Source organism: Scyliorhinus canicula, chromosome 24 (assembly GCF_902713615.1).
Source record: "Scyliorhinus canicula chromosome 24, sScyCan1.1, whole genome shotgun sequence".
In the NCBI taxonomy this organism is placed as follows: domain Eukaryota; kingdom Metazoa; phylum Chordata; class Chondrichthyes; order Carcharhiniformes; family Scyliorhinidae; genus Scyliorhinus; species Scyliorhinus canicula.
Genome location: NC_052169.1, coordinates 14,497,777 through 14,523,344, shown reverse-complemented (window position 1 = coordinate 14,523,344; position 25,568 = coordinate 14,497,777). Strand labels below are relative to the sequence as shown.

Sequence of the window (25,568 nt, the reverse complement as noted above, 5' to 3'; positions counted from 1 at the left end):
CCCCCCCCCCCCCCCTTCAAAGCCTGACCACCATCTACAAGACACAAGTCAGGAGTATAATGAAATACTCTCCACTTGCCTGGATGAATGCAGCTTCAACAACTCTCATGAAGCTCGACTCTATCCAGCCCTCTTGATTGCTCCTCCTTCCACAAACATTCACTCCCTCCACCACTGACGCACAGTAGCAGCCGCGTGCACCATCTACAAGATGCACTGCAGGAACTCACCAAAGCTCCTTCGGCAGCACCTTCCAAACCCATGGCCGCTCCATCTGGAAGGATAAGAGTAGCAGATATGACAGACATCATATCATAGAATCCCCACAGTGCAGAAGGAGGCCATCACCTGGTAAATCCCTTCCAAATCGGGCAGCACAGTGGCGCAGTGCTTAGCACTCTGCCTCACGGCGCCGACGTCCGAGGTTCGATCCCGGCCCCGGGTCCCTGTCTGGGTGGAGTTTGCACATTCTCCCCATGTTTGTGTGGAGTTTGCACATTCTCCCCATGTTTGCGTGAGTTTCGCCCCCACAACCCAAAGATGTGCAGGGTAGGAGAATTGGCCACGCTAAATTGCCCCTTATTAATTGGAAAAAATTAATTGGGTACTCTAAATTTATTTATTTTTTAAAAAATCCCCTCCAAGTCACTCGCCATCCTGACTTGGAAATATATCGTCCGTTCCTTCACTGTCGCTGGGTCAAAACCTGGAATGCCCTCCCTAACAGCACAGTGGATGTACTGACACCTCGGGGACTGCAGCGGTTTAAGATGCAGCTCACCACCACTTTCTGAAGGACAACGAAATGCTGGGCGTAGCCAGCAACACTCACATCCCGTAAAATGAATTTACAAACATATCCCATTTCCCATTTCAGCGGCCTGCCCATTTGATCTGTCCCTCAGTCTGTTTGATTTATTTTAATTGGTTATTTGATTTGCCTCAAAATGGGGTATTCGCCCAGCGGGGTGGGAAGAGCAGTCACCAGACGAGTAGCCAGCGAAGCAAACCCTGTCAGGTCTCGTTTCGGGCTCCAGGGGAAGAGGGGGGAGGGTCTGTCTCTCCTTCCAAGGAACCTGTTCGAAGGGGCCTACATCGGGAAGGTGGATGGCCTGAAACCCCACCCCGAGCAGCAACTACTACACTCTGTGCTCCCCACCTCTCCTCCACCCCTGGGTCTCTGGAGGTGCGTCACTGGCGTTTATCACTGGCAGGAGGTTTAGAGGGGATGGTGAGGAAAAACCTTTTCACCCAGAGGGTGGTGGGAGTCTGGAACTCGCTGCCTGAAAGGGAGGTGGAGACAGAGACCCTCATAACATTTAAGAAGTATTTAGATGTGCACTTGCGATGCCAAGGCAGACAAGGCTGTGGGCCAAGTGCTGGAAAATGGGATTAGAATAGTTAGCTTGTTGATTTTGACCGGCGCAGACGCGAAGGGCCTTTTCTGTGCTGTGTGTGGTGATATGCATCACTGAAAATACACATTCATAATGTGAATATACTAGGATTAAGTAAACACTAGAGGGAGCTCCAGAGACATCATGACAGGCAGACATACAGCAAATGAACACATAGAATAGGACACGACCAATGGGCAGTCAAGACACCCAGAGGTGACACTACCACAAGGGGGCTACCCATATAAAAGGACCGGGCACACATGCTCTTTCTCTTTCCACGGGCCATACTCAGAGAGACAGGGGCAGATCAGGAAGCATCACACCCACCGCATGGATTAGAGCAGACTGGTTAGTTAGATTGAGTTACTACAGTAAGATTAGCAGGAGAGTCGAACCCAAGTAGGAAAATTGTTAACTGTTCAATAAATGTGTTAAACCTATCTCCAAGTCTGAACCTTCCATTGTCAGCGCATACATAAAGGAAGCAGGTTATGCTACATGAAGAAGTATAACACAACACTGTGGAGCTTGAAGAATCTGTGACTCTAACAGTGTGAGAGCAAGGAAAACATGACACGCTCTCCGAGTGTGCAACACCACTCCCCACAGACTTCAGAAACTTCAAACAACTCTGGAGGGCACCAAACACTTTGATTGCTTCTGATCCTTGCTGCAATTGTCAATCATTAACTTAACTGAAAGTAGGGACCCAAATCCCTTTAAAACACTGGTGGGATTGATGAGGGGTGCAAGGCCTTCCTGCTGTTGAATGCCAATTCAACAAGTTGAGAGAGGGTGTTTGCCAGAGTATGGATCTCCAAAATGCACCCACTGGCTACAAGCTCATTAACCTCACAGTCTCCAACTCTACATACTTCTGGGTGGCATGGTAGCACAGTGGTTAGCACTGTTGTTTCACACCTGAAAGATAGCACCTCCAATAAAACAGCCGCCACCCCTCCAGTACTATGCTGAAGTGAAGATGACGAGGAACATCACCAACAAGGGAGAACCTTCCCTTGGGCGGCATGGTAGCACAGTGGTTAGCACTGTGGCTTCACAGCGCCGGGGGCCCGGGTTCGATTCCCGGCTTGGATCACTGTCTGTGTGGAGTCTGCACATTCTCCCCGTGTCTGCATGGCTTTCCTCCGGGTGCTCCGGTTTCCTCCCACAGTCCAAAGGTGTGCAGGATTAGGTGGATTGGCCATGCTAAATTGCCCATGGTATCCAAAAAGGTTGGGTGGTGTTGCTGGGTTGCAGGGATGAGGTGGAGGTGTGGGCTTGGGTGAGGTGCTCTTTCCAGGGGCCGGTGCAGACTCGACGGGCTGAATGGCCTCCTTCTGCATTGTAAATTCTATGATTCTATGGTCGTGCACCCTGCATGCATGCCAACACCTTCAACAGAATGGTATCCAGTGCGGCTGACCACTAGAAGTGTGTGCACACGCTGTGGAGTCCATTTTGCAATCAAAATAGCTCCATGGTGCCAAAGAGCGCCAAGATAGGGGCATTGCAGAGCTGAATTGTGCAACCCAATTCTTCAAACACTAAAGCTTCACCTTTCTGTGTCATTTACATTGTTTAATTTAACTAATTAAATAATCAAAATCTGGCTCAAGCATAGTTTTAATTTATGTATCTATGATATGTATATGTATATAATTTATTACATCAGTACATACATAATGTATACTTGAGAACAAACAAATTGTTGGGAGATCCCTGGGGCTCTTCTGATGTGTTGCAAGTAAGGTGATCAAAAACCCACATCAAAGAGCCTTCCGCTTAAAGGTGGAAGTGGAATTGGAGCAGTTCACTGATCATCAGAATAAATTCGCGATCTCCCGAGTTGCAAGATTTAATGGACTGATTGATGCCGAATAATAATTGCAGACAAGGGTTGCCATATTTCCTGGGCAGGGAGCAAAGAGGATCCAGAATGCAGGTGGAGGCAGGTTCCACGGAGGCATTCAAGAAGGAATTGCGTTATTATCTGGAAATAATGAGCGTGTGGGGGGGGGTATGGCACAAGGGGCATCGTTCATTCGGAGGGCCAGCACGATACAAGGGTCGAATAGCCTTCTGTGCTGCAACAATTCTGTGATGTCCCTATTTGCAGGGTTGTCAAACACAAGCCGCTCGCTGCTGGATAAAGTCGCATAATACCGCTGCGTTTGAAAAATAATTCAGAATGATCACCCTTCTTGGAGTGCCACAGAAGTTGCTAATAGCTGTGCTACTGACTGGTCAGGGATAGGCCCGTGCGTGCCGCCTCGCGGCCTTCTTCCAAACTCCAGCCACGTCAGGTTGGCACTCCGACGGCGGCGCAGCGGTTAGCACTGCTGCCTCACGCCGCTGAGGACCCGGGTTCGATCCCGGCCCCGGGTCACTGTCCGTGTGGAGTTTGCACATTCTCCCCGTGTCTGCATGGCTCTCACCCCCACATTCCAGGGTAGGTAGTTTGGCTACATTGCTCTTAATTGGGAAAAATCATTAATTGTGTACTTTAATTTTTAAAAAAAGTTCGGACTCCAGACTGGATCTTACACGTGAAGGGAGGTAACTTCATATTTTCTGGGAATGTAAGATTTTTCTTTGAACTGGAGAGAAATAAAAGGTCCAATGTCATGTGAGAGAGAACCTTTAAGAAATGGGTGTTTCTAAATGGGTGTGTATATAAATTTCTGTAGTGAGAATACCTTTAAGAAATGGGTGTTTGCTCCTGCAGTGATGTCAGAGAGTGGGTGGAGCTGGGCTGTCTGTCAGCTTTTTACTTTCATTTTAGGCAGTTTGCTGCAGGGTGTGTTTTAGTTTTGTTTTCAGTGTTGGAGCTGAAGCCAGACCAAGCAGATGTACTGATGCTCTCTCTGCCGTTAAAATACTATCTCTTGATCATTTGGAGAACTCAGAATTATAAATGTTCTCAGTAGTGAATGTTAACCTAATGTGCTTCTGTTTAAAGGTGTGTTAAGTCTTCTGGATGTTAAAAAGGAAAGCTTAAAGGTTTACTTCGTGTTGTAGTCTTTGGGGGTTGTATTTGAATTGATGGTTGCTAAGCTGTTCACTGTATATTTCAAAAAGGTTAACTTGAGTTCATAGAATAAACATTGTTTTGCTTTAAAAAATACTTTTCCATTTCTGCCGTACCACTTTGTAGAGCGGGCCGTGTGCTCCCCATACCTCAATCTATTAAAAGTTGTGGGTCAGGTGAACACCATGATACACTTTGGGGTTCTCTAAACCCTGGCCCATAACACCAAATAAGCCTGATCTTTCAATGGAGATCATCACAGATCAATTCTAAACATCTACAGGGCAACTTACATTTATAAAATGCTTTTAATATTGCAAAGCGACTCAAGGCACTTCACAAAAGCCTCGACAGACCACATTTTGACACTAATTAGACACCAGGGTCGGACTTCTCCAGCCATTCACTGGATGCGGGATTGCCGCCTGAGGAGAGATTCCCCAAAACTTTGTGCAATGGCGCGCACAGGAGGGGAGCGACATTTAGGGATTCGAGAGTCCGGCGATTGGCCGCCAATGGTGAAGGAAATCGGGAATGCTGAACAGGCCTAAACTGGAGGAATGAAGAGACCTCAGCAGGCAGGAGGAGATTTCAGAGACCGGGAGTGGCGAGACCACGGACGGATTTGAAAACGGTGACACGGAATTTTAAACCCGAGGCATTGTCGGAGAGGGGGGGGGGCAAGGTCGGTTGGCGAAAACAGGAGCGCTCGGTGAATGGGCTACTTAGCGGCTTGAGTTTCACCTGTCCCAGGCCCAGCCCTTTGACCCGCACACATTGCGAAGAAAGATGTGGCTGGGTATCAATGGAGTGCGAATATTAAAATGGGGTATGAATTCTGGAAGGAAGTCTGCCGACTCCTGCTCTTGAACCAAAACGCATCGTTCGCTGTCCATTCCAAGGGTTGAGAGACCTCACCTGAGAGGGAAGAAAATGTTCTTTAAAAGAACCTTGGGGCGGCGCGGTGGTCAGCATGGCTGCCTCATCGCACCAGGGACCCGGGTTCGATTCCGACTTCGGGCGACTGTCTGTGTGGAGTTTGCAACCCCCCCCCCCCCCCCCCCCCCCCGCGTGTCTGCGTGGGTCTCCTCCAGGTGCTCCGGTTTCCTCCCACAGTCCAAAGGTGTGAGGGTTCGGTGGCCCATGTTAATCCCTGCCCGGTAGGGTGTAGGGTTGCAGAAATTGGACGGGGAACGGACCTAGGTAGAGCACCATTTCGAAAGGTCGGTGCAAACTCGATGGGCCGAATGGCCTCCTTCTGCCCTGTAGGCGCTCTATGATTGTACGAGAAATGCGATTTAACCAGTGGATAATGTGAAATGAGATGCCAAGATGTTACATTTTCTTGGTTTATTGACAGATCGGTATTTGCAAAGGTGTGAATGGGGGTCATTAATCTGATGCTTAAGCATTTGTAATTAGCTGCATCATTCTATAATTAAATTAGAGTTATCTTTATTGAACAAATAATCACGCCAGTGGAAATATTGTCATCTCTTTTTTTTAAAGAAACATACGGATTGAACACAGTTAAACCAACAGTGATGTGTAGCAGCTGCCATGGAGAATGGTGACTGACACATTCCCGTACCATTCTGCTGAATAATTTACACATAGAATTAGGGAAGGTGTGGACTTGCTGCTGAACTGTTCTGCATGATCAGCAGCTTCAGAATCCAAAAGTGCCGACATTGAAACATAACAAACAGGGGCAGGAGGAGGCCATTCGGCCCTTCGAGCCTGTTCCATCATTCATTCTGATCATGCCTGATCATCCAACTCAACAACCTATTCCCGATATCCTTTGATCCCTTTAGCTCCAAGAGATATACGTAAGCAGAGGTGGGTGTGAAGGGTGTAAACGGGAAGCAGATAACGAGAACCCCACCCCTCCAATGCCAGATTCTCAGTGATGCGGGACCTAATCATAGAATCTTAACAGTGCAGAACGGGGCTATTCAGCCCATCGGGTCTGCACCGGCTCTTGGAAAGGGCACCCCACTTAAGCCCACACCTCCACCCTATCCCCATTACCCAGTAACCTCACCTATCCTTTTTGGGCACTGAGGGGCAATTTAGCACGGCCAATCCACCTAGCCTGCGCATCTTTGGACTGTGGGAGGAAACCGGAGCACCCGGAGGAAACCCACGCAGACGCGGGGAGAACGTGCAGACTCCACGCAGACAATGGCCCAAGCCGGGAATCGAACCTGGGACCCTAGAACTGTGAAGCAACATTGCTAACTACTGTGCTACTGTGCCGCCCGTGTGTGTTCGCCAGTTCCACACTCTAACCACTCTGTCGGAAAAGAAGTTTCTCCTGAACTCCTATTGGATTTATTAGTGCCTGTCGTGTATTTATGACCCTTAAGTTGGTCTCGCCCCACAAGCGGAGCCTATGTTATTCCAATATTTCACGATATTAACAATCTCTTATCAAGTTCTCCCCCCCCCAACCTTTCCTTCTTTTGGTGAAGAGCCTGTTTGTTGATGCCTGTAACCTGTCTGTCCTAGCATCACCCTCGTGAATCTTTGTTGTAACTTTTTTCCGCACGTTTCTGTACCTTTTATAACTGTGATGAGCCCTCTAATTGTCGGCCAAGCGAAGTTCTGAACAAGTTTAACACAAACCTATGTTTTCCCTCGAGAAATAAAAGTGCAATGTGTGATTTGCGTGCAAGGCCCTCGAGTGTACAGCTTTATTCTTCTTCGGCTCCAGTTATTTATTTTGTTTTGACATATTTTTCTTTATCCAATGCCCTGACACATGTTGGTGTGATGAACGGATAACTGGTCTGTGCACTGACATATTTTGTAACGCATCTTTCTTGGAAATGCTGCACTGTTGTGATTGCTTTCTGGAGAAGAAATAATGCTTGCCCTTGCGTACTGCAAGGAGATTAATAAATATTACAGTTACACAGCCCAATAAATTTCTGCATGGAAAAGCCCACCTGTTTACAGAACATTCTTTGTAACAACAAAGTCTAAATATACGATACATTTATGTGCACCTTTTCATTTATTAGTTATCTGGGTCACAAGCTCTTCATTCCAGGGATCATTCTTGTGAACGTCTTCTGGACCCTTTCCAAGGCCAGCACATCCTTCCTTAGATATGGGGCCCAAAACTGCTCACAATACTCCAAATGGGGTTCTGACCAGAGCTTTATACAGCCTCAGAGGTACATCCCTGCTCTAGTATTCTAGCCCTCTCAACATGAATGCTAATATTGCATTTGCCTTCCTAACTGCCGACTGAACATCCACGTTAACCTAAAGAGAATCGTGAGCAAGGACACCCAAGTCCCTTTGTGCTTCTGATTTCCGAAGCATTTCCCCATTTAGAAAATAGTCTGTGTGCTTCCATTCCCCTTCCAAAGTGCATAACCTTACACTTTTCTATCTGCCACTTCATTGCCCACTCTCCTAGCCTGTCCAAGTCCTTCTGCAGTCCCCTTGCTTCCTCAATACTACCTGTCGCTTGACATATCTTTGTGCCATCTGCAAATTTAGCAACAGTGCCTTCAATTCCTTCTTCCAGATCGTTCATGTATATTGTGAAAGGTTGTGGTCCCAGCACACCGCTAGTCATGGGCTGCCATCCTGAAAAGACCTCTCTATCCCCACTCCCTGCCTTCAAATTGTTACCTCTGCCTTACCGTGTTCCTCTTCTCCTGTCTGATTGTTCAGCTAAGATAAAGCACCAGTTGTTTGATCTCCTTATTCGCCACTTGCTCAATCGCTCATAGCTCTAGAGCTGTCACATTAATTTGCCAAGGGCACATAGGATCTCAACAGTGGAATCTGCCTCCAGTATCCGAGCTGAACAGCAGCATCTGGTTTATATCATTAGCAGCCTTGCCTCTTCTGTGTTAAACACCTCATTGAGGGGAGCGTGAGTTGCAGAATCATTCTCTTCTGAATCTTTCCATAAGATTGCAGCATACCAATCACAGAATCAGCCCATTGTGCCTGCACCGGCTCACCGAACGAGCACCACTCCCCTGCCTTTTCCCCTGACCCCTGCACATTGTTTGCAATCAGGTCCGTTCTCGGATGTTTCAGTCACTGTGGTTATCACGGCAACTGGAGTGTATTGTGTACAGGATGATATACAGGTCAGAGTTCACCGTAAGCATTTAAACCCAAAAGCCCAGCCCTTCGGCACAATAGTGAGCCTCCCCATCTGGCAAAATACGCCCCCACCCTCAAACATTTCGCCTTGTAAGTCAAGGATCTGTCAAAGCTGTCAAAGAACTGTCAAGCGCTACGACGTGGAGGGGTAAGGGCAAAGGGTGTTGGTTAGTGGGGGCTTCGGGTGGTATGTGCTGGCACTATGTTGGCATAGGGGCTATAAAGGACCATGGGGCTGTTGGTGCACGAGGGGAGGGGGCGTAGAGTGTATGAGTGGCCATGGGAGGAGAGTGGAGGTGCATAGATTGGCAAAGGGGCTTTGTGGTGCCATGAGACCGTGCCAGGGGGGTGGCCCCTCTGGGGGGCTCCATTGGGGGGGGGGGGGGGGGGTCCTCCTTATCGGTTATGGTGGGTTTCTCTTGTGTGTGTGTGTGTGGGGAGTTGGGTCCCCCATGCCTATGGGGAGGGGTCTCCCCGTGCCCGTGGCGGGCAGGGTTTCCTTGTGTATGTGAGGTTGTTTCCTGTGTTGCCTTTTGAAAGAGGCGCACCGATATTGGAATTCTGGCTGCTGGCCTTTTCCGCCCCTAGGGTGACGTCTTGTGCCACGGCTGCAGTTTTTGTTCACGCGGAGCGCTGGATTATCAGGCGGGAAAAGCCGGTGAGCCGGTCGCCGAATTTCTCGCCTCAGCCTGCGCTCTGTGCAGAGCGTGGCAAATTCCGCCCACCAACGCCTGGCACGTGTGCAGCAAGAGCCGGAGAGCAGGTTGCAGGAAAAGCCGACAGTCGCCATCCCACTCGCTCCTTAAGCTCGCGTCCCACTCCAGAGACTTGAGCACAAGATCAAGGCTGACTCTCCAAATGTGGAAATCAAGGAATGCGGGACCGGTGCGTGTGCTGAATACCGGACGCGACATTGAAATGGAGGACCCCCCGCTTGCCTCCTGGGATCAACGTCCCAGGGCACTCTCTCGAAGAGTTCTCTCCCTTGGCCTGGCCGTTATCATAGAATTTACAGTGCAGAAGGAGGCCATTCGGCCCATCGAGACTGCACCGGCTTTTGGAAAGAGCACCCTACCTGAGGTCAACACCTCCACCCTATCCCCATCCCCATAACCCAGTAACCCCACCCAACACTAAGGGCAATTTTGGACACTAAGGGCAATTTATCATGGCCAATCCGCCTAATCTGCACATCTTTGGACTGTGGGAGGAAACCGGAGCACCCGGAGGAAACCCACGCACACACGGGGAGGATGTGCAGACTCCGCACAGACAGTGACCCAAGCCGGAATCGAACCTGGGACCCTGGAGCTGTGAAGCATTTGTGCTATCCACCATGATACCGTGCTGCCCCTGATGAATTATGTACACCGTTATGGATTCCATGGAGCAGAGCCCAAGGATTGGATTAGCCGGCCAGTGCCACATGCCTGCTGCGGGATTTTGCTCTGTGAAAATTGGCTACCCTGTTGCCGACACATTCAACAGTCCTTCCGTAAAATGTACTCAATTTGGCTGCAAAGTGATTTGGCCCTGAAAAGTGGTGACTGAGTATGAATCCTTTCTTCCTGCCTTGCTGACACGGCGGTTCCAAGTGAGACAGAAATGTGAAGGTGGAACACAAACCCCCTTCGGGTGACCCCGGCACCGCACCGCATCGCAGCTCTGATATACTACAGCAATCCTGACTACACACGGTCGAGTGATACTCTCACCCATGTTCTCCCCAATTGGGTGGGGGGGGGAAAAAAATAATCACACGAGTCAGCCCAGACAGCAGCTGCTTTGAGGCCTAGTTTGCCTTTGAACGAGTTCTGGCAAATAGTCAGCCGTTGGCAACCCTAGAGAGAGAGAGAGCGAGACGCATTCTGGTGCCCCCTCATGGCGTACAAATTGCACAGCTGGGTCCTGCAATGTGAACAGAAGCCTCAATTTGTTTGCACTCGGGAAATTAAAAATCCAGTTTTCCTTACCCCTCCCAATTTCTGACACCAATCCCTCAATTTTCAAGCTTTGCGTTCAGAGGATGAAGGACGAGTTTTTGATTGAAGCGTACCAGTCAGTTTATGCCACAATCCAAAGGCTTTTTGATCACAAGATCAAAAGAAATAATAATCTTTTGTTGTCACAAGAGGCTTACATTAACACTGCAATGAAGCTACTGTGAAAATCCCCTAGTCGCCACATTCCGGCGCCTGTTCGGGTACACGGGGGGAGAATTCAGAATGTCCAATTCACCTAACAAGCACGTCTTTCGGGACTTGTGGGAGGAAACCGGAGCACCCGGAGGAAACCCACGCAGACACGGGGAGGACGTGCAGACTCCGCACAGACAGTGACCCAAGCCGGGAATCGAACCTGGGACCCTGGCGCTGTACAGACAGGATGGCCGATTCTGCAGGATAGGATCAGAAGTTAGACCCTTTGGCCCATCGTTCCTTCTGCTCCATTCAATAGGATCATGGCTGTTCAGGTCCGGAATATTCTGAGGATTACCTCTAAATGTGCCCATGCAGATTTAGCCTACCAGTTACGATACATATCCCTGGATGTAATGTGTCTGATGAAGTTAGCCAGTGAATGTTGTCACGTCATTATTCATGCATGCATGGTGGTAAAAGTGGTCACAGATTCTTCTGGGGTCCAAGCTGGTTGATAGTTAACGGTTAATCTTTAAAAAAAATATATTTAGAGTACCAAATTGTTTTTTTTCCAATTAAGGGGCAATTTAGCGTGGCCAATCCATCTAGCCTGCACATCTTTGGAGGCGAAACCCACGCAAACAGTGGGAGAATGTGCAAACTCCACACGGACAGTGACCCAGAGCCGGGATCGAACGTGGGACCTCGGCGCCGTGAGGCAGTAGGGCTAACCACGAGGCCACCGTGCTGCCCTGTCGACGGTTAATCTGATAGTGGCTTCATGTCAGTATAGGGTGCAGATGCACCTGTGCTGCCCTCAGATGATCAACATTAAAAGTATTGTGGCTGCACGCATCTCCCGCTTTCCAGGCACAATCGCACGTCCTTGTATATAATGAAAACCTATGTAAACACGTCACACTGTAACCTCCATTCCCACTGCAGCGCCACCACTGGCAGGGGGTATAATTGCAGGGCTGACAGGATTGCAGAAGCTGTTTCTATTCAAACGGTGGTTATAATGGAAATATAAAAATGAGGACACCACGTATGACTTTAAAGTTGAAATTATGCCTACGTGTCCTGATCCCTGACTTTGAACACGCCTTTTCTGTAAAGGTCATAATCTTTATTAGTGTTACAAGCAGGCTTACATTACCACTGCAATGAAGTTACTGTAACAATCCCCTAGTCGCCACACTCGGGCGCCTGTTCGGGTACACAGAGGGAGAATTCAGAATGTCCAATTCACCCAACGAGCTCGTCTTTCGGGACTTGTGTGAGGAAACTCACGGAGCACCCAGAGGAAACCCACGCAGACACCGGGAGAATGCATAAACTCCGCGCAGACAGTGACCCAAGCCGGAAATTGAACCCGGGTCCCTGGTGCTGTGATTCAACTGGTGGGGTTGCTGGGTTACGGCGATGGGGTGGATGTGTGGGCTTGGGTGGGGTGCTCTTTCCAAGGGCCTATGCAGACTCAGTGGGCCGAATGGCCTCCTTCTGCACCGTAAATTCTATGATTCTGTGCTGACCACTGTGCTACCGTGCGGAAGTAAAGCAGTTGGTGCGCCATCTCTTGCCAATAATGTCACCTACCTTTTACTAGAACAAGTGGACACTATAATAAGTGGTCTCTGATTTAAGACCGAGATGTACAAAAATATTTTCTCTCAGGCGGGTTGAGAATTCTTTCCTCGGGGACTGGCGGAGGCAGTGCCATTGGATATTTTTAAGGCCAAGGTTGATAGATTCTTGACTAACAAAGGAGTCAAAGGTTATCCGGGGTAGCCAGGATGTTGGCGTTGAGGCCACAATCTGATGAGCCATGAATGGCGGAGCAGGCTCGATGGGCCGAGTGGCCTACTTCCTGCTCTTAATTCATACACTGGCGCGTTACCTCCCTTGGCCTAAAACGTCTTGTGTGAAATGCTTTGGCCAATCGAGCGACACTGTGATGGGAAGGCCTTGATTGTCCCGTGAAAATGATCCAATTATTCCCTTGACGTAGGCCATGAAGTAGCCTTGCTTGGTCTTATCTCAATGGCTTCAGCAACAATACCAACCCCAGCACTGGTTTATTTTCTCTGTTTATTCGTTCGAAGGTAGAATTTATTTGAGGTACAAAACTCAATAAATCACGGTTCAATATTAGTCAGCCACAGCGGAAAAGGCTTGTGTCTGGGGTGACCAGCTACAATTCTTGATTAAATTCCCTCAACTCCCTCCAATAAACCAAACTGACATTCCTTACAGCAATGCAAACATTTTATTTTATTTTTTTTTTGCGCGTGTTTCATCATTTTGATTTAAAACAGTAACCCGGGGAGGAAAATCAATGAAATAATAGAATAACACCAATAAACTATGCTCACTCGAGGATCATTTCCGCAATAGTTCTGTGGGAATTTTAAAAGTAATTTCCTGCTCGCTGAAAGGCCTTCTAGCTGCTGTCAGATGATAGGTATGTGGGGTTTAATACATGATATCCATTGGATTATTCACATTTAAATTATTTCTTCGTATATGTATGTCTTTGATTATGTCTATGGGGGAGCAATTAATTAGTTATGTTTATTTGACACTTTGCAATACCTCCAAGATTTCCGAAAGCACTTTTGTACCCAAGGAAACTCTTTTTGACCTATTGTCATCGTTGTAATCAGATGAGACAGTTAACTTTCCTCCCCCTCCATCTTTGCTGCACTAAAGAATTTGAGAGCGATCACAAAATGAAAGATCTTGCAATGTTATCACGGTGTTCAGCTGCTCGAGGAGTCCCTGCTGAGGTACTTCTGAAGTGTAGTCACTTATAGAACATAGAACAGTACAGCACAGAACAGGCCCTTCGGCCCTCGATGTTGTCCCGAGCAATGATCACCCTACTCAAACCCACGTATCCACCCTATACCCGTAACCCAACAATCCCCCCATTAACCTTACACTACGGGCAATTTATCATGGCCAATCCACCTAACCCACACATCTTTGGACTGTGGGAGGAAACCGGAGCACCCGGAGGAAACCCACGCACACACGGGGAGGACGTGCAGACTCCGCACAGACAGTGACCCAGCCGGGAACTGAACCTGGGACCCTGGAGCTGTGAAGCATTTATGCTAACCACCATGCTACCGTGCTTCCCACGGTAAGTCAAGACAGGAGCCAATTTTCCCAAGGCAAGGCCTCACCAATAGCAATGATGTAAATATATATGACCAGTCCGCCTGGATTTGGTGGCGTTGGTTGAGCAATGAATGTTTAGCCCTTTTACTCCTCTTGGGAGTCGTGTCATGGCTTGTTCTGGATCTAATGTAATAGACAACGTCCCAGTTGAATGTCTCACCTGAAAGATAGCACCTCCAATAAAACAGCCTCCGCCCCTCCAGTACTATGCTGAAGTGAAGATGACAAAGAACACCTCCAACAAGGGAGAATCTTCCCTTGGGCGGCATGGCAGCACAGTGGTTAGCACTGTTGCTTCATAGCGCCGGGACCCGGCTTCGATCCCCAGCTTGGGTCACTGTCTGTGCGGAGTCTGCACGTTCTCCCCGTGTCTGCGTGGGTTTCCTCCGGGTGCTCCGGTTTCCTCCCACAAGTCCTGAAAGATGTGCTTGTTAGGTGAATTGGACATTCTGAATTCTCCCTCCGTGTACTCGAACAGGCGCTGGGAGTGTGGCGACTGGGGGATTTTCACACTAACTTCATTGCAGTGTTAAAGTAAGCCTACTTGTGACAATAATTAAGATTATTCTATTTTTTTATTTTTTATTTTTTTATAAATTTAGATTACCCAATTATTTTTTCCAATTTAGGGGCAATTTAGCGTGGCCAATCCACCTACTCTGCACATTTTTGGATTGTGGGGGTGAAACCCACGCAGACACGGGGAGAATGTGCAAACTCCACACGGACAGTGACCCAGAGCCGGGATCGAACCTGGGACCTCAGCGCCGTGAGGCAGCTGTGCTAACCACTAGGCCACCGTGCTGCCCTCATTAAGATTATTCTTATTTAAAAGACCATTGACCCTCGAGGACCATTTTTCCGTCAAGGCTTCCAGTTTCATAGATTTTTAATCAGTAAGGGAATCGGGCAGCACGGTAGCATTGTGGATAGCACAATCGCTTCACACCTCCAGGGTCCCAGGTTCGATTCCGGCTTGGGTCATTGTCTGTGTGGAGTCTGCACATCCTCTCCGTGTGTGCGTGGGTTTCCTCCGGGTACTCCGGTTTCCTCCCACAGTCCAAAGATGTGCAGGTTAGGTGGATTGGCCATGATAAATTGCCCTTGGTGTCCAAAATTGCCCTTAGTGTTGGGTGGGGTTGCTGGGTTATGGGGATGGGATGGAGGTGTTGACCTTGGGTAGGGTGCTCTTTCCAAGAGCCAGTGCAGACTCGATGGGCCGAATGGCCTCCTTCTGCACTGTAAATTCTATATTCTATATCCTAATTCTATAATCAAGGGACAAGATGGGAAAGTGGAGTTGAGAATTGTCACATCAGATCAGCCATGATCTCATTAAATGGCGGAGCAGGCTGGATGGGCTGAATGGCCTAGTTCTGCTCATACGTGTTCTCGTCTTACGTTCTGCCCAGCTCATCTTTTTTGCTCCAGGTGAGCGATTAAGCAACTTTTATGTTTCATAAATTGAAGGGGTGTAGTTTTAGTTGATAAATAGTCGGCACAACATCGTGAGCCGAAGGGCCTGTACTGTGCTGTACTGTTCTATGTTAACCTTCCTTTACCTGGCATATTTATTATGTGTTATAACGGTTGCGTGAAGTTTGTTGACTGCAAAGCTGTTTTGAAAGTCCGTGCCTCCAATTTAGTGAAATAAACACAATATTCGACCAAAAAGACAACAGTATTGCTGTAAAGTTCACTACAGGAATAAGGACAGGATGGGGAGAAAATAGAACAGTAAGGTCACAAATCCAATACCCAGTTTATTTTCTCATTACCTCCTTTTCTACACTATTAAATGTAAGATGGTTTAAGCTGTGGCAGAGTCAGATAGTGGACATTAACTTGTCTTCGGGAGCATGAGAAGACAAAATCGGATTTGAAACAAAGCTTTCTCAGTGAGTTTCCATGGTTACGGCCTTTGGTCTTTCTACCTCCGAAGTTTTCCTTGTGTAAAACGCCGAAGATCAGCTCTCTAAGTAAGTCTTCACTGCTAGTGAGCCAGCTGATGATTGACACGATCATAGCTTCTCTCATCCGCCTTTGCACTCAGAGAGTAATCCATTGGCTGTGAGCCACTCCAGAATAAGAAAAGAAAGATCTTGCGTTAATGTAGCACCTTTCATGACCTCATGACACCCTGTGACTGGCAGGTGTTGAGATGTGGGATCATTTTATTCCGCCCCTCGGATGACAGCAACAAGATGCATTTACTAAAAGTGTTTCAACACTTTGAGAACAGACACGTAATAGGCTTTCTGGGTAGGTTTAAATCAAAAGAAAGGGTTGACGCTTATTTTGCGTAACGTCCAAAAATGTATGCAAAAAAGTCCAATCCTCATACACACAGACACACACACGCACACAAGAAAACGTGCTTTCCAAAGGCGTAACTTTTGAACTCCAAAACGTCAAGATTACTCTGCTTTTCTCAGAGATTTTGGATGGCTCAGACTTATTTAGTCGAATAGTTACCGAGGACAGGTTGGAAGGATTAAAACAAGTTGTAACTCATTGATAACTGTACTACCGACCAGCCCCCTCCCTCCGACTCTACACGGGACCATCTGACTACACCCTGAACCTGCAGCCATTCCACCCCGACTGCCCGACCCACCTCTGACTAGCCCACCTCTGACTACCACTGAGCCCCCACCCCCACAATCGGAAGATGAAAAATGAAATGAAACTCGCTTATTGTCACAAGCAGGCTTCAAATGAAGTTACTGTGAAAAACCCCTAGTTGCCACATTTCGGCGCCTGCTCGGGGAGGCTGGTACGGGAATTGAACCCGCGCTGCTGGTCTGCTTTCAAGGCCAGCTATTTAGCCCTGTGCTAAACCAGCCCCTCACCAGATTGGGTAATGTGGAGCTCTGGCACCAGGTAAGTAAATAGGAACGGAGTGATAATCAGTTCCAGATTTCAGCGTTCGCAGTAATTTGCTTTTACCCACTTAGATGTCATAGATGTTTACAGCATAGAAACAGGCCCTTCGGCCCAGCTTGTCCATGCCGCTCAGTTTCTATCACTAAGCTAGTCCCACTTGCCCGCATTTGACCTATATCCCTCTATACCCACCCTGCCCATGTAACTGTCTAACTGCTTTTTAAAGGACAAAATTATACCCGTCTCTACCACTGCCTCTGGCAGCCCGTTCCAGATGCTCACCACCTTCTGTGTGAAAAAATGTCCCCCGGTCTCTTTTGTACCTCTCCCCTCTCACCTTAAAGCTATGCCCTCTCATTCTAGACTCCTCTACCTTTGGGAAAAGATGTTGACTATCTTATCTATCCCCCTCATTATTTTATAGACCTCTATAAGATCACCCCTAAGTCTCCTGCGCTCCAGGGAAAAAAGTCCCAGCCTACCCAGCCTCTCCTAGTAACTCAGACCATCAAGTCCTGGTAGCATCCTCGTAAATCTCTTCTGCATTCTCTAATTTAACAATATGCTTCCTAGAATAGGGTGACCAGAACTGAACGCAGTATTCCATGTGTGGTCTTACCAGTGTCTTGTACAACTTCAAAGAGGCGTCCCAACTCCTGTATTCAATATTCTGACCAATAAAACCTAGCCTGCTGAATGCCTTCTTCACCACCCTGTCCACCTTCGACTCCACCGTCAAGGAGCTATGAGCCTGTACTCCTAGATCCCTTTGTTCTGTAACTCTCCCCAACTCCCTACCATTAACTGAGTAGGTCCTGCCCTGATTTGATCTACTCTGCCTAATATGGGTTTTAAGGCAGATCGCCCTCATATGCTCAGTGAAATGACTTCCCTCTGATCTTTGTGTCCCACTCTAACCCTCTCTGAGCTGCTCTGAGAATAAATAAAATAGTTGGTATCTCAAGCCAATTTCTGTTATAAGACAACAGTACCAATGGCTTCCATTGTACGCACAAATGTATGCACATCTCCAAAAATCTGTCCTGGTCCACCCACGTCGACGCTACCACCAAGAAAGCACAACAGCGCCTATACTTCCTCAGGAAACAAAGGAAATTTGGCATGTCCACATTAACCCTTACCAACTTTTACAGATGCCCCATAGAAAGCATCCTATCGGGCTGAATCACAGCCTGGTATGGCAACTGCTCGGCCCAGGACCGCAAGGAACTTCAGAGAGTCGTGAACACAGCCCAGTCCATCATACAAACCTGCCTCCCATCCATTGACTCCATCTACACCTCCCGCTGCCTGGGGAAAGTGGGCAGCATAATCAAAGATCCCTCCCACCCAGCTTACTCACTCTTCCAACTTCTTCCATCGGGCAGGAGATACAGAAGTCTGAGAACACGCACGAACAGACTCAAAAACATCTTCCCCGCTGTTACCAGACTCCTAAGTGACCCTTTTATGGACTGACCTCATTAACACTACACTCTGTCTGCTTCCTCTGATGCCGGTGCTTATGTAGTTACATGGTATACCTTGTGTTGCCCTGTATTTTCTTTTATTGCCTTTTCTTCCCATGTACTTAATGATCTGTTGAGCTGCTCGCAGAAAAATACTTTTCACTGTACCTCGGTACACGTGATAATAAACAAATCCAATCCAATCCAATAGGTTAATGGCAGGTGTAGTTGTCACATAGTGAGGAATAAATGACACAATTTGTACTTGCTTGTGATAGCATGGTTCTGTCCCAACCCTCTTTGTTAGATGTCAAGTGTACAGATACTAATTCTGGGGCCAGTAGTGTGTTGGAACTTCTATACATGTCCAGTCAATCGTAATTCTACATTTCACAAGTGATCTTGCGTACTGACATGTCTTCAATGGAAGGTACACATCAAGTACTTTTACATTTTAATGACTTTCCGGAGACATGTTCGGAAATGAGTTAACCCTTGTCCCCTGAAGTCACCTGACACACTGGAGTCCATTTTGTCGAGGTAAATTGTCCATATTTCATGCTCCCTTCAAAAGGTAAAGTGACCACCCTCATACTACGTTCTACAGGCACGTCGTCTGGCCGTAACCGATCCCCAAAACAAGGAGAAAAAACAGGAAATTCCCTGACATTTCAGTATTTTGTGTTACATTATGGAGAGGAAAATGCAGGAGCAACCTTCAGACACAGTCATTCCCGTGCACGCCTCCAGGACAAGGTCGGTTGAGCTCAGTGGGGTAGACAGCTGGTTTGTGATGCAGAACAAGGCCAGCAGCGTGGATTCAATTCCCGTACTGGCTGAGAATTGTGAATTCTCCCTCTGTGTACCCGAAAACAGGCGTCGGAATGTGGCGACTAGAGGCTTTTCACAGTAACTTCATTGCAGTGTTCACGTAAGCCTACTTGTGACAGTAAAACGATTATTATTATTATTTACCGCATACAGTTTATTACATTTTGCTTCTTGTTTGAAATTTCCCATTGAAGCCACCCCTTGCTGCCAGGAAACCCGGCCCTGCTCTTCTTAGCCAACCTGGCCTGTGTCCGATTTCGGATCCACAACACTATGGTTGACCCTTAACTCCCCTCTGAAAGGGGAGGCAGTGACGTAGTGGTATTGCCGCTGGGCTAGTTATCCAGAGCCCCATATTCCGGGGTCCCGGGTTCGAATCCCACCATGGCAAATGGTGAAATTTGAATTCGATAAAAACAAAATCTGGAGTTAAGTAAAGGTGACCACGAAACCATTGTCGTTAAAAACTCATCTGGTTCACTGATGTCCTTCAGGGAAGAAAATCTGTCGTCCTTACCCAGTCTGGCTAACATGTGACTCCACACCCACAGCAATGTGGGTGACTCTTAAATGTCCTCAGGGATGGGCAATAAATGCTGGTCCAGCCAGTGACGCCATATTTCATGGAACGAATAAAAACAAAAGGCTGAGAAACTCAGTTCAAGGGCAATTAGCGATGGACAACAAATGCTGGCCTGGACATCGACATCCACACCTCATGAAAGAATGAACAGAAAAGCTGTAGACATTTGCCTTCATGCGCCATTGCCTGAAACTCCTTCGATTGCTGTCTCCGCAACTCACGAGCTGGTTAACGTCGCAATCTCAGGCCATTCTTATTTTGAGGGTTGAGTTCATCACCTGGCTCTGTACACTCTTCAAGTTGTCATGTCTGGAATGGTCAGTACACGGATTTGTTACGCCTGTTGCCAATGTGCGCCTGCAAGCGCGGAAGCAAAAAAATGCCTCGTCTTACGTTTCTTAGAACAGATGGAGAGAAAGACGGCAGCTCGGTGAAAACTGAATCTGAAATGGTTTGTTCAACACAAGATGTGCGGATTAGGTGGATTGGCCATGATAAATTGCCCTTGGTGTCCAAAAAGGTTAAGTGGGGTTACTGGGTTATGGGGATAGGGTGGAGTTGTGGGCTTGAGTAGGGTGCTCTTTCCAAGAGCCAGTGCAGACTCAATGGGCCAAATAGCCTCCTTCTGCACTATAAATTCTTTGATTCTATGACACACACCTGTTGAAGTAACCAAACCGCTTTTGAGAAACCCGCAATAGGCAACAAAACTGCCACTGGAGGGGATTTGGAAGGGGGCGGGGCCACGGCAATGATTCCATTGCCTCCTGGAGAAACCCATTATCCCAAAAGTGGCCATCTTGTGTATTTGCCTGTAACCAGCACCGGGCTTAGTGCAGCTAAAATGGTTGCTTCAATTAGAGCCAAACTCTGAGAGCAAACAACACAGACCTACGTCGATAACATGAAAAAGGTGGCAAATGTCGCAGAAGGAGCAATGGAATGTTTAAACCGTTATGCAACACAAACAGGGCATGCATAGTACCGTAATATATTTGTTCTTTGGACATGTGAATTGTGTGATTTTTCGATTTCGTGTTCAGAAACCAACCGTCATGCTCCTATAATTGCGGTAAGGAAGGGGCTGGTTTAGCTCAGTGGGCTGGACAGCTGGTTTGTGATGCAGAACAAGGCCAGCAGCGCGGGTTCAATTCCCGTACCAGCTGAGAATTCTGAATTCTCTCTCTGTGTACCCGAACAGGCACCGGAATGGGGCTTTTCACAGTAACTTCATTGCAGTGTTAATGTAAACCTACTTGTGACAATAAAGATTATTTATTTAGTTAGTTAGTTAGTTGACCACCAAAAACGCAGTTGGAAAGCCTTGTGAACGTTAATCCACATATATAATATATATAAAAATAATGACATTTAAAATACAGTATGGACTCAAAAACTGCAACAGCTAACTAACCACCAAAATAACAGCAACAGAATAGAATCAGAATTAGCGGCAGTTAAATAAGAATATACACAGATAGCCATGGCTAATGATATCACAGCGCTTGTTCACTGTGGGCGGGGCCAGAAAATTCCAGTCAAAGGGATCTAGATTGAAGGCATCAGAGCTGTATGTGTGTGCTGTGCCCAAAACAAAAGTGAAGCTAAGACTGGGTCACACGATATGTTTCTTTTGTAATATTGTCATGCCGATATCTCTTCAAGGCATGTTACTTATATCCCTTAAAGGTATATTACAGCACGAGCAACTTCGGTGTAGTTTGGTGCGTATGCACTAATGTAGCTAGCTTACCATCTGATTGTCGGTATTTCCATCCATCCACGTTCAGTTGCATTGAATAAATAAAACTTCTCTGTTAAATTGCAGAGGACGGTGAGGAAGAGGAGACAGAAGCAAGAACAGGTATGTAAATGCGTAACAACAGTGACTGTGTGAGTTGTGTTATATGATCAGCATTCCTGAGGTAACTCCGCCAGGTGGCCCTTACTTATGTGGAACCATGGACAGTGGGGTCAGTTTTGATTGCCCTCACTTGAATTAGAAGGCACGCTAACGGACCCAAAATTAGGTTGACGCCCGCTACCGCTGGTGCCGCTGCAAGGTGTCCCAAGCGCCTGCCTGTTTCGGGCGATAGGTCCCCGCGGTGTAAATAGGACACCTATTGGTATTTTTGGTCTGAACCTGAGGCATTGCCATGGAGAAAGCAAAGTTTGAAATTTGGCATTCTGCCGTTTGACCTGATAAGTGCAAGATGAAAAGCTTCAACAACATCTCTCTTTTCAGCAATATTCAGGCTCTGGACCACCAAGCGACTGTCTGTTTATAAAGCTTGGCATTTAGTAATCTATTGGGAGCATGGTGGCTACTTCATAAGACTGGTAACCCAGAGGCGTGAATCCAAATGTCACCATCGCGACTGAGGAATTGAAATTACATTAATTGAATAAATCTGGACTAAGAGGCGAGTATCAGGAATAATAACTAATGGAGTTCCTGGAGTGTCTTTAAATAAAAAAAAAAATCTGGTTCACAAATGCCCGCCGGTGGGGGCGAGGAAATCTGCCATCCTTGGCTGGTCTGGCCGAGAAGTGAATACAGGCTGACAGCTATGGTGGTTGCTTCTGCCATGACGTCTGAAACGGACCAGCAAGACGCTTAGCTGGAAAGAGCTGGGCTTGCCGCAGATGTCCGCATCCTCTGAATGAATCAGGAGAAAAAGTAAGATATGTTTTAGGTTAAAAGAAAACTGGAAGGGCAGCACGGTGGCCTAGTGGTTAGCACAACCGCCTCACGGCGCCGAGGTCCCAGGTTCGAATCCCGGCCCTGGGTCACTGTCCGTGTGGAGTTTGCCCATTCTCCCCGTGTCTGCGTGGGTTTCGCCCCCACAACCCAAAAATGTGCAGAGTAGGTGGATTGGCCACGCTAAATTGCCCCTTAATTGGAAAAAATAATTGGGTAATCTAAATTTATATTAAAAAAAAAGAAAACTGGCGCTATATTAACGTTGTCCTACAGCAGCTCTAGAGAAAATACCTCAGTTGATATCTGTCACAAAACTGTGATCCCCGGTCGATCGCTGCCTCGTAACGACTCTCGCTGAATATTTGTTTTAACTCTGCCAGTTTTGTAATGGGGGAGCTCGGGAACTAGTGCGGTGTCCTGTGAACTAAAATGTGAGCCTCTTGTCAGGGCAAAGCTAACAGCGACAGCCAACGTCTCCAACACTCACAGTCAACTCACAATGATTGATAAGTGACAACTCCATATGGAAGCAGACGGGCAACGCAGAATCTATCCCTGAATATCGATTATTGATCCTCATTAAGCCGAAGGCTGACGGGGTAGGAGAATGGAACATTAGTCCCGCTTTGTCCCTTACAATATAAAGCACTTAATGCAGATTCCTCTTTGGGATATTGTGAGAATAGCTCATAGGCAGCTTTAGCTTTGATTGCAGAGATGACACTGAAGCTACACGTTGTCCAGACGTACAGGTGCTCTGATGGACAGAGAACAAGGGAACCGGCTGCGACGTGCTTTAATCAAAATGGCGGCCTGATCTCTGAGGAGCTGGACTCGCCGGCTAGTTCAGTTCCTCGTTGCTGAAAACATTTCGGAGTGTTGGCGGGACCCAGGAGAACTCCCCGAGGCCCAGAAAATGATTAAGGGCGTAATCTAACCAAATTGGAACAGAGTCCCATGACGAGTGCGATTAGCCGGGTGTTTACTGGCGCTCACAGCACAGAGAAACACCACGCTACCTATCACTACTCTGATCCAATTCGGGACCACAGCGGGGAACGATCCGCCGAGGCCGGACTTAGACCCGTTTCCTGCTCCGATCGCCGGAACACCTCAGTGTCGGACGAGGTCGGGACGCCATTTAAAAATGGGGACCCTGAAACCCCCTCTTCCACGCCCCAACTCACCTATTAGGAGGTCCTCAATGGGGTGGCAGCCCCTTTACCCCACATGGGCAGGGCACCCCGGGTCCAATCCAGTGCCAGCGTGACCAGGTGGCACGAGCAGGAGACCCCCCACAGGTGCTTTCCATCTGGTCCCCGTTTGTGGGGGGGGGGGGGGGGCAGCACTGAACAGCGCTCGCCTGAAGTCTCCAAGGCGAAGGAGTTAGGTCCCAATGTCTCGGGAAGATCAGAGGACTGCATATTAGCGTGAGACTAGCTGTCTCTCTCTAATATGCAGATTTGCAAAATACCGATCCCGCCCACCACGGGCGAGATTCAGATTGTGACATCCCGCGGGATCACGCCTGGCGAGGTGCAGCGAGCTGGGTAGATCCCAGAAGAGGAATCTCCCGGCATCTATCGGCTGCACCGTGCTGCCTTTCGGCCGCGACGAGGGCAGTAGATCACGCCCTAAATGCGGGTGAATACCGACGTGGATCTCACCCAGAAAGCCGACGAGAAACACCCCACCGGGCTGGCCCAAAATGATGCTTAGAAATAGTTTTGGTTGAATTCCGCCCATAATTTAGTATCCCCACTGAGAGCCATCTTGGACAATGTCCTTTGCAATGCATAGCAGGGGAGGGTCAGCTGAGCCAGCGAGTTTAGCCATGCCCCACAGAGTGGCGGACACAACACTGGACCCTGACATGAACATTCAACAAAGAGTGTACAAAAAAACCCACAACATTGTTTCTTCCATCATAAAGAAATTGCTCTAACTCCCCAGTAACCGTCAATGTGTGTTAACCACGAGGCGTCCCAGCGTATTTAGCTCTCTGACCAAGCTGGTCTCAACAAAGGTTGATGCACATGTGAATAAAGTGAAACCAATGTAATGCCGAGATAATTAGAAGTGATAATTAGAAATTAGAAATTCGGAAAGCGCCCTGGCCACCTTTGTGCTCACGATTTGTGTTGATGGCAGTGTAGCTGAGCAAGAACATTGTTGCTGTGATGCGGATCTTTCCTGTTGTGCCGGAGGCTGTATCTTAGGGGCTGGTTTAGCTCACTGGGCTAAATCGCAGGGTTTTAAAGCAGGCCCCCAGAACGGTTCAATTCCCGTATCAGCCTCCCCGAACAGGCCGGAATGTGGCGACTCGGGGCTTTTCACAGTAACTTCATTGAGGCCTACTCGTGACAATAAGCGATTTTAATTTCATTTCATATTATATCCTGCAGCATTGTCAGTGAGTTTCACACCAACGCATTTTAATGGGAATCATGAAATGAAATTAAAATTGCTTATTGTCACGAGTAGGCTTCAAATGAAGCTACTATCTAGAAGGACAAGGGCAACAGACACATGGGAACCCCACCACCTGGAGGTTCCCCTCCGAGTCACTCACCATCCTGACTTGGAAATATAATCGCCATTCCTTCGCTGCCGCTGGGTGAAACCTCCTCCCTAACAGCACTGTGGGTGTACCTACACCACATGCCTGCAGCGGTTCAAGAAGGCAACTCACCCACCCCCACCTTCTGAAGAGCAATTAGGGGTGGGCAATAAATGCTGGGCCAGCCAACGATGGCCACATCCCATGCAGGAATAAAGAAAAGGTGTCACCGAAACGTGACCTTTTGCTTTAACCTCATCCACCCATTTTTTCAAGCCTTAGAACATAGAACAGTACAGCACAGAACAGGCCCTTCGGCCCTCGATGTTGTGCCGAGCAACGATCACCCTACTCAAACCCACGTATCCACCCTATACCCGTAACCCAACAATCCCCCCATTAACCTTACACTACGGGCAATTTAGCATGGCCAATCCACCTAACCCGCACATCTTTGGGACTGTGGGAGGAAACCGGAACACCCGGAGGAAACCCACGCAGACACGAGGAGGACGTGCAGACTCCACACAGACAGTGACCCAGCCGGGAATCGAACCTGGGACCCTGGAGCTGTGAAGCATTTATGCTAACCACCGTGCTACCGTGCTGCCCCTTGTTATCCTGCACAATCAGTCGCTGT

The 25,568-nt window shown here is 47.9% G+C and overlaps 1 protein-coding gene across 2 annotated transcripts in view; it reads left to right on the top strand.

Moving 5' to 3' along the window:
- LOC119956814 (CD276 antigen-like) overlaps positions 1 to 25,568 on the top strand; it is a 330,224-nt gene that overhangs the window by 258,196 nt on the left and 46,460 nt on the right. Inside the window, exon 6 of one of the 2 annotated variants that reach the window (XM_038784259.1) lies at positions 21,493 to 21,528. The exons of the other annotated variant lie outside the window; for it this stretch is intronic. Coding sequence (XP_038640187.1) covers positions 21,493 to 21,528 — 36 coding nt within the window. The remainder of the gene's footprint in view (positions 1 to 21,492; positions 21,529 to 25,568) is intronic. 2 annotated transcript variants of the gene reach the window in all.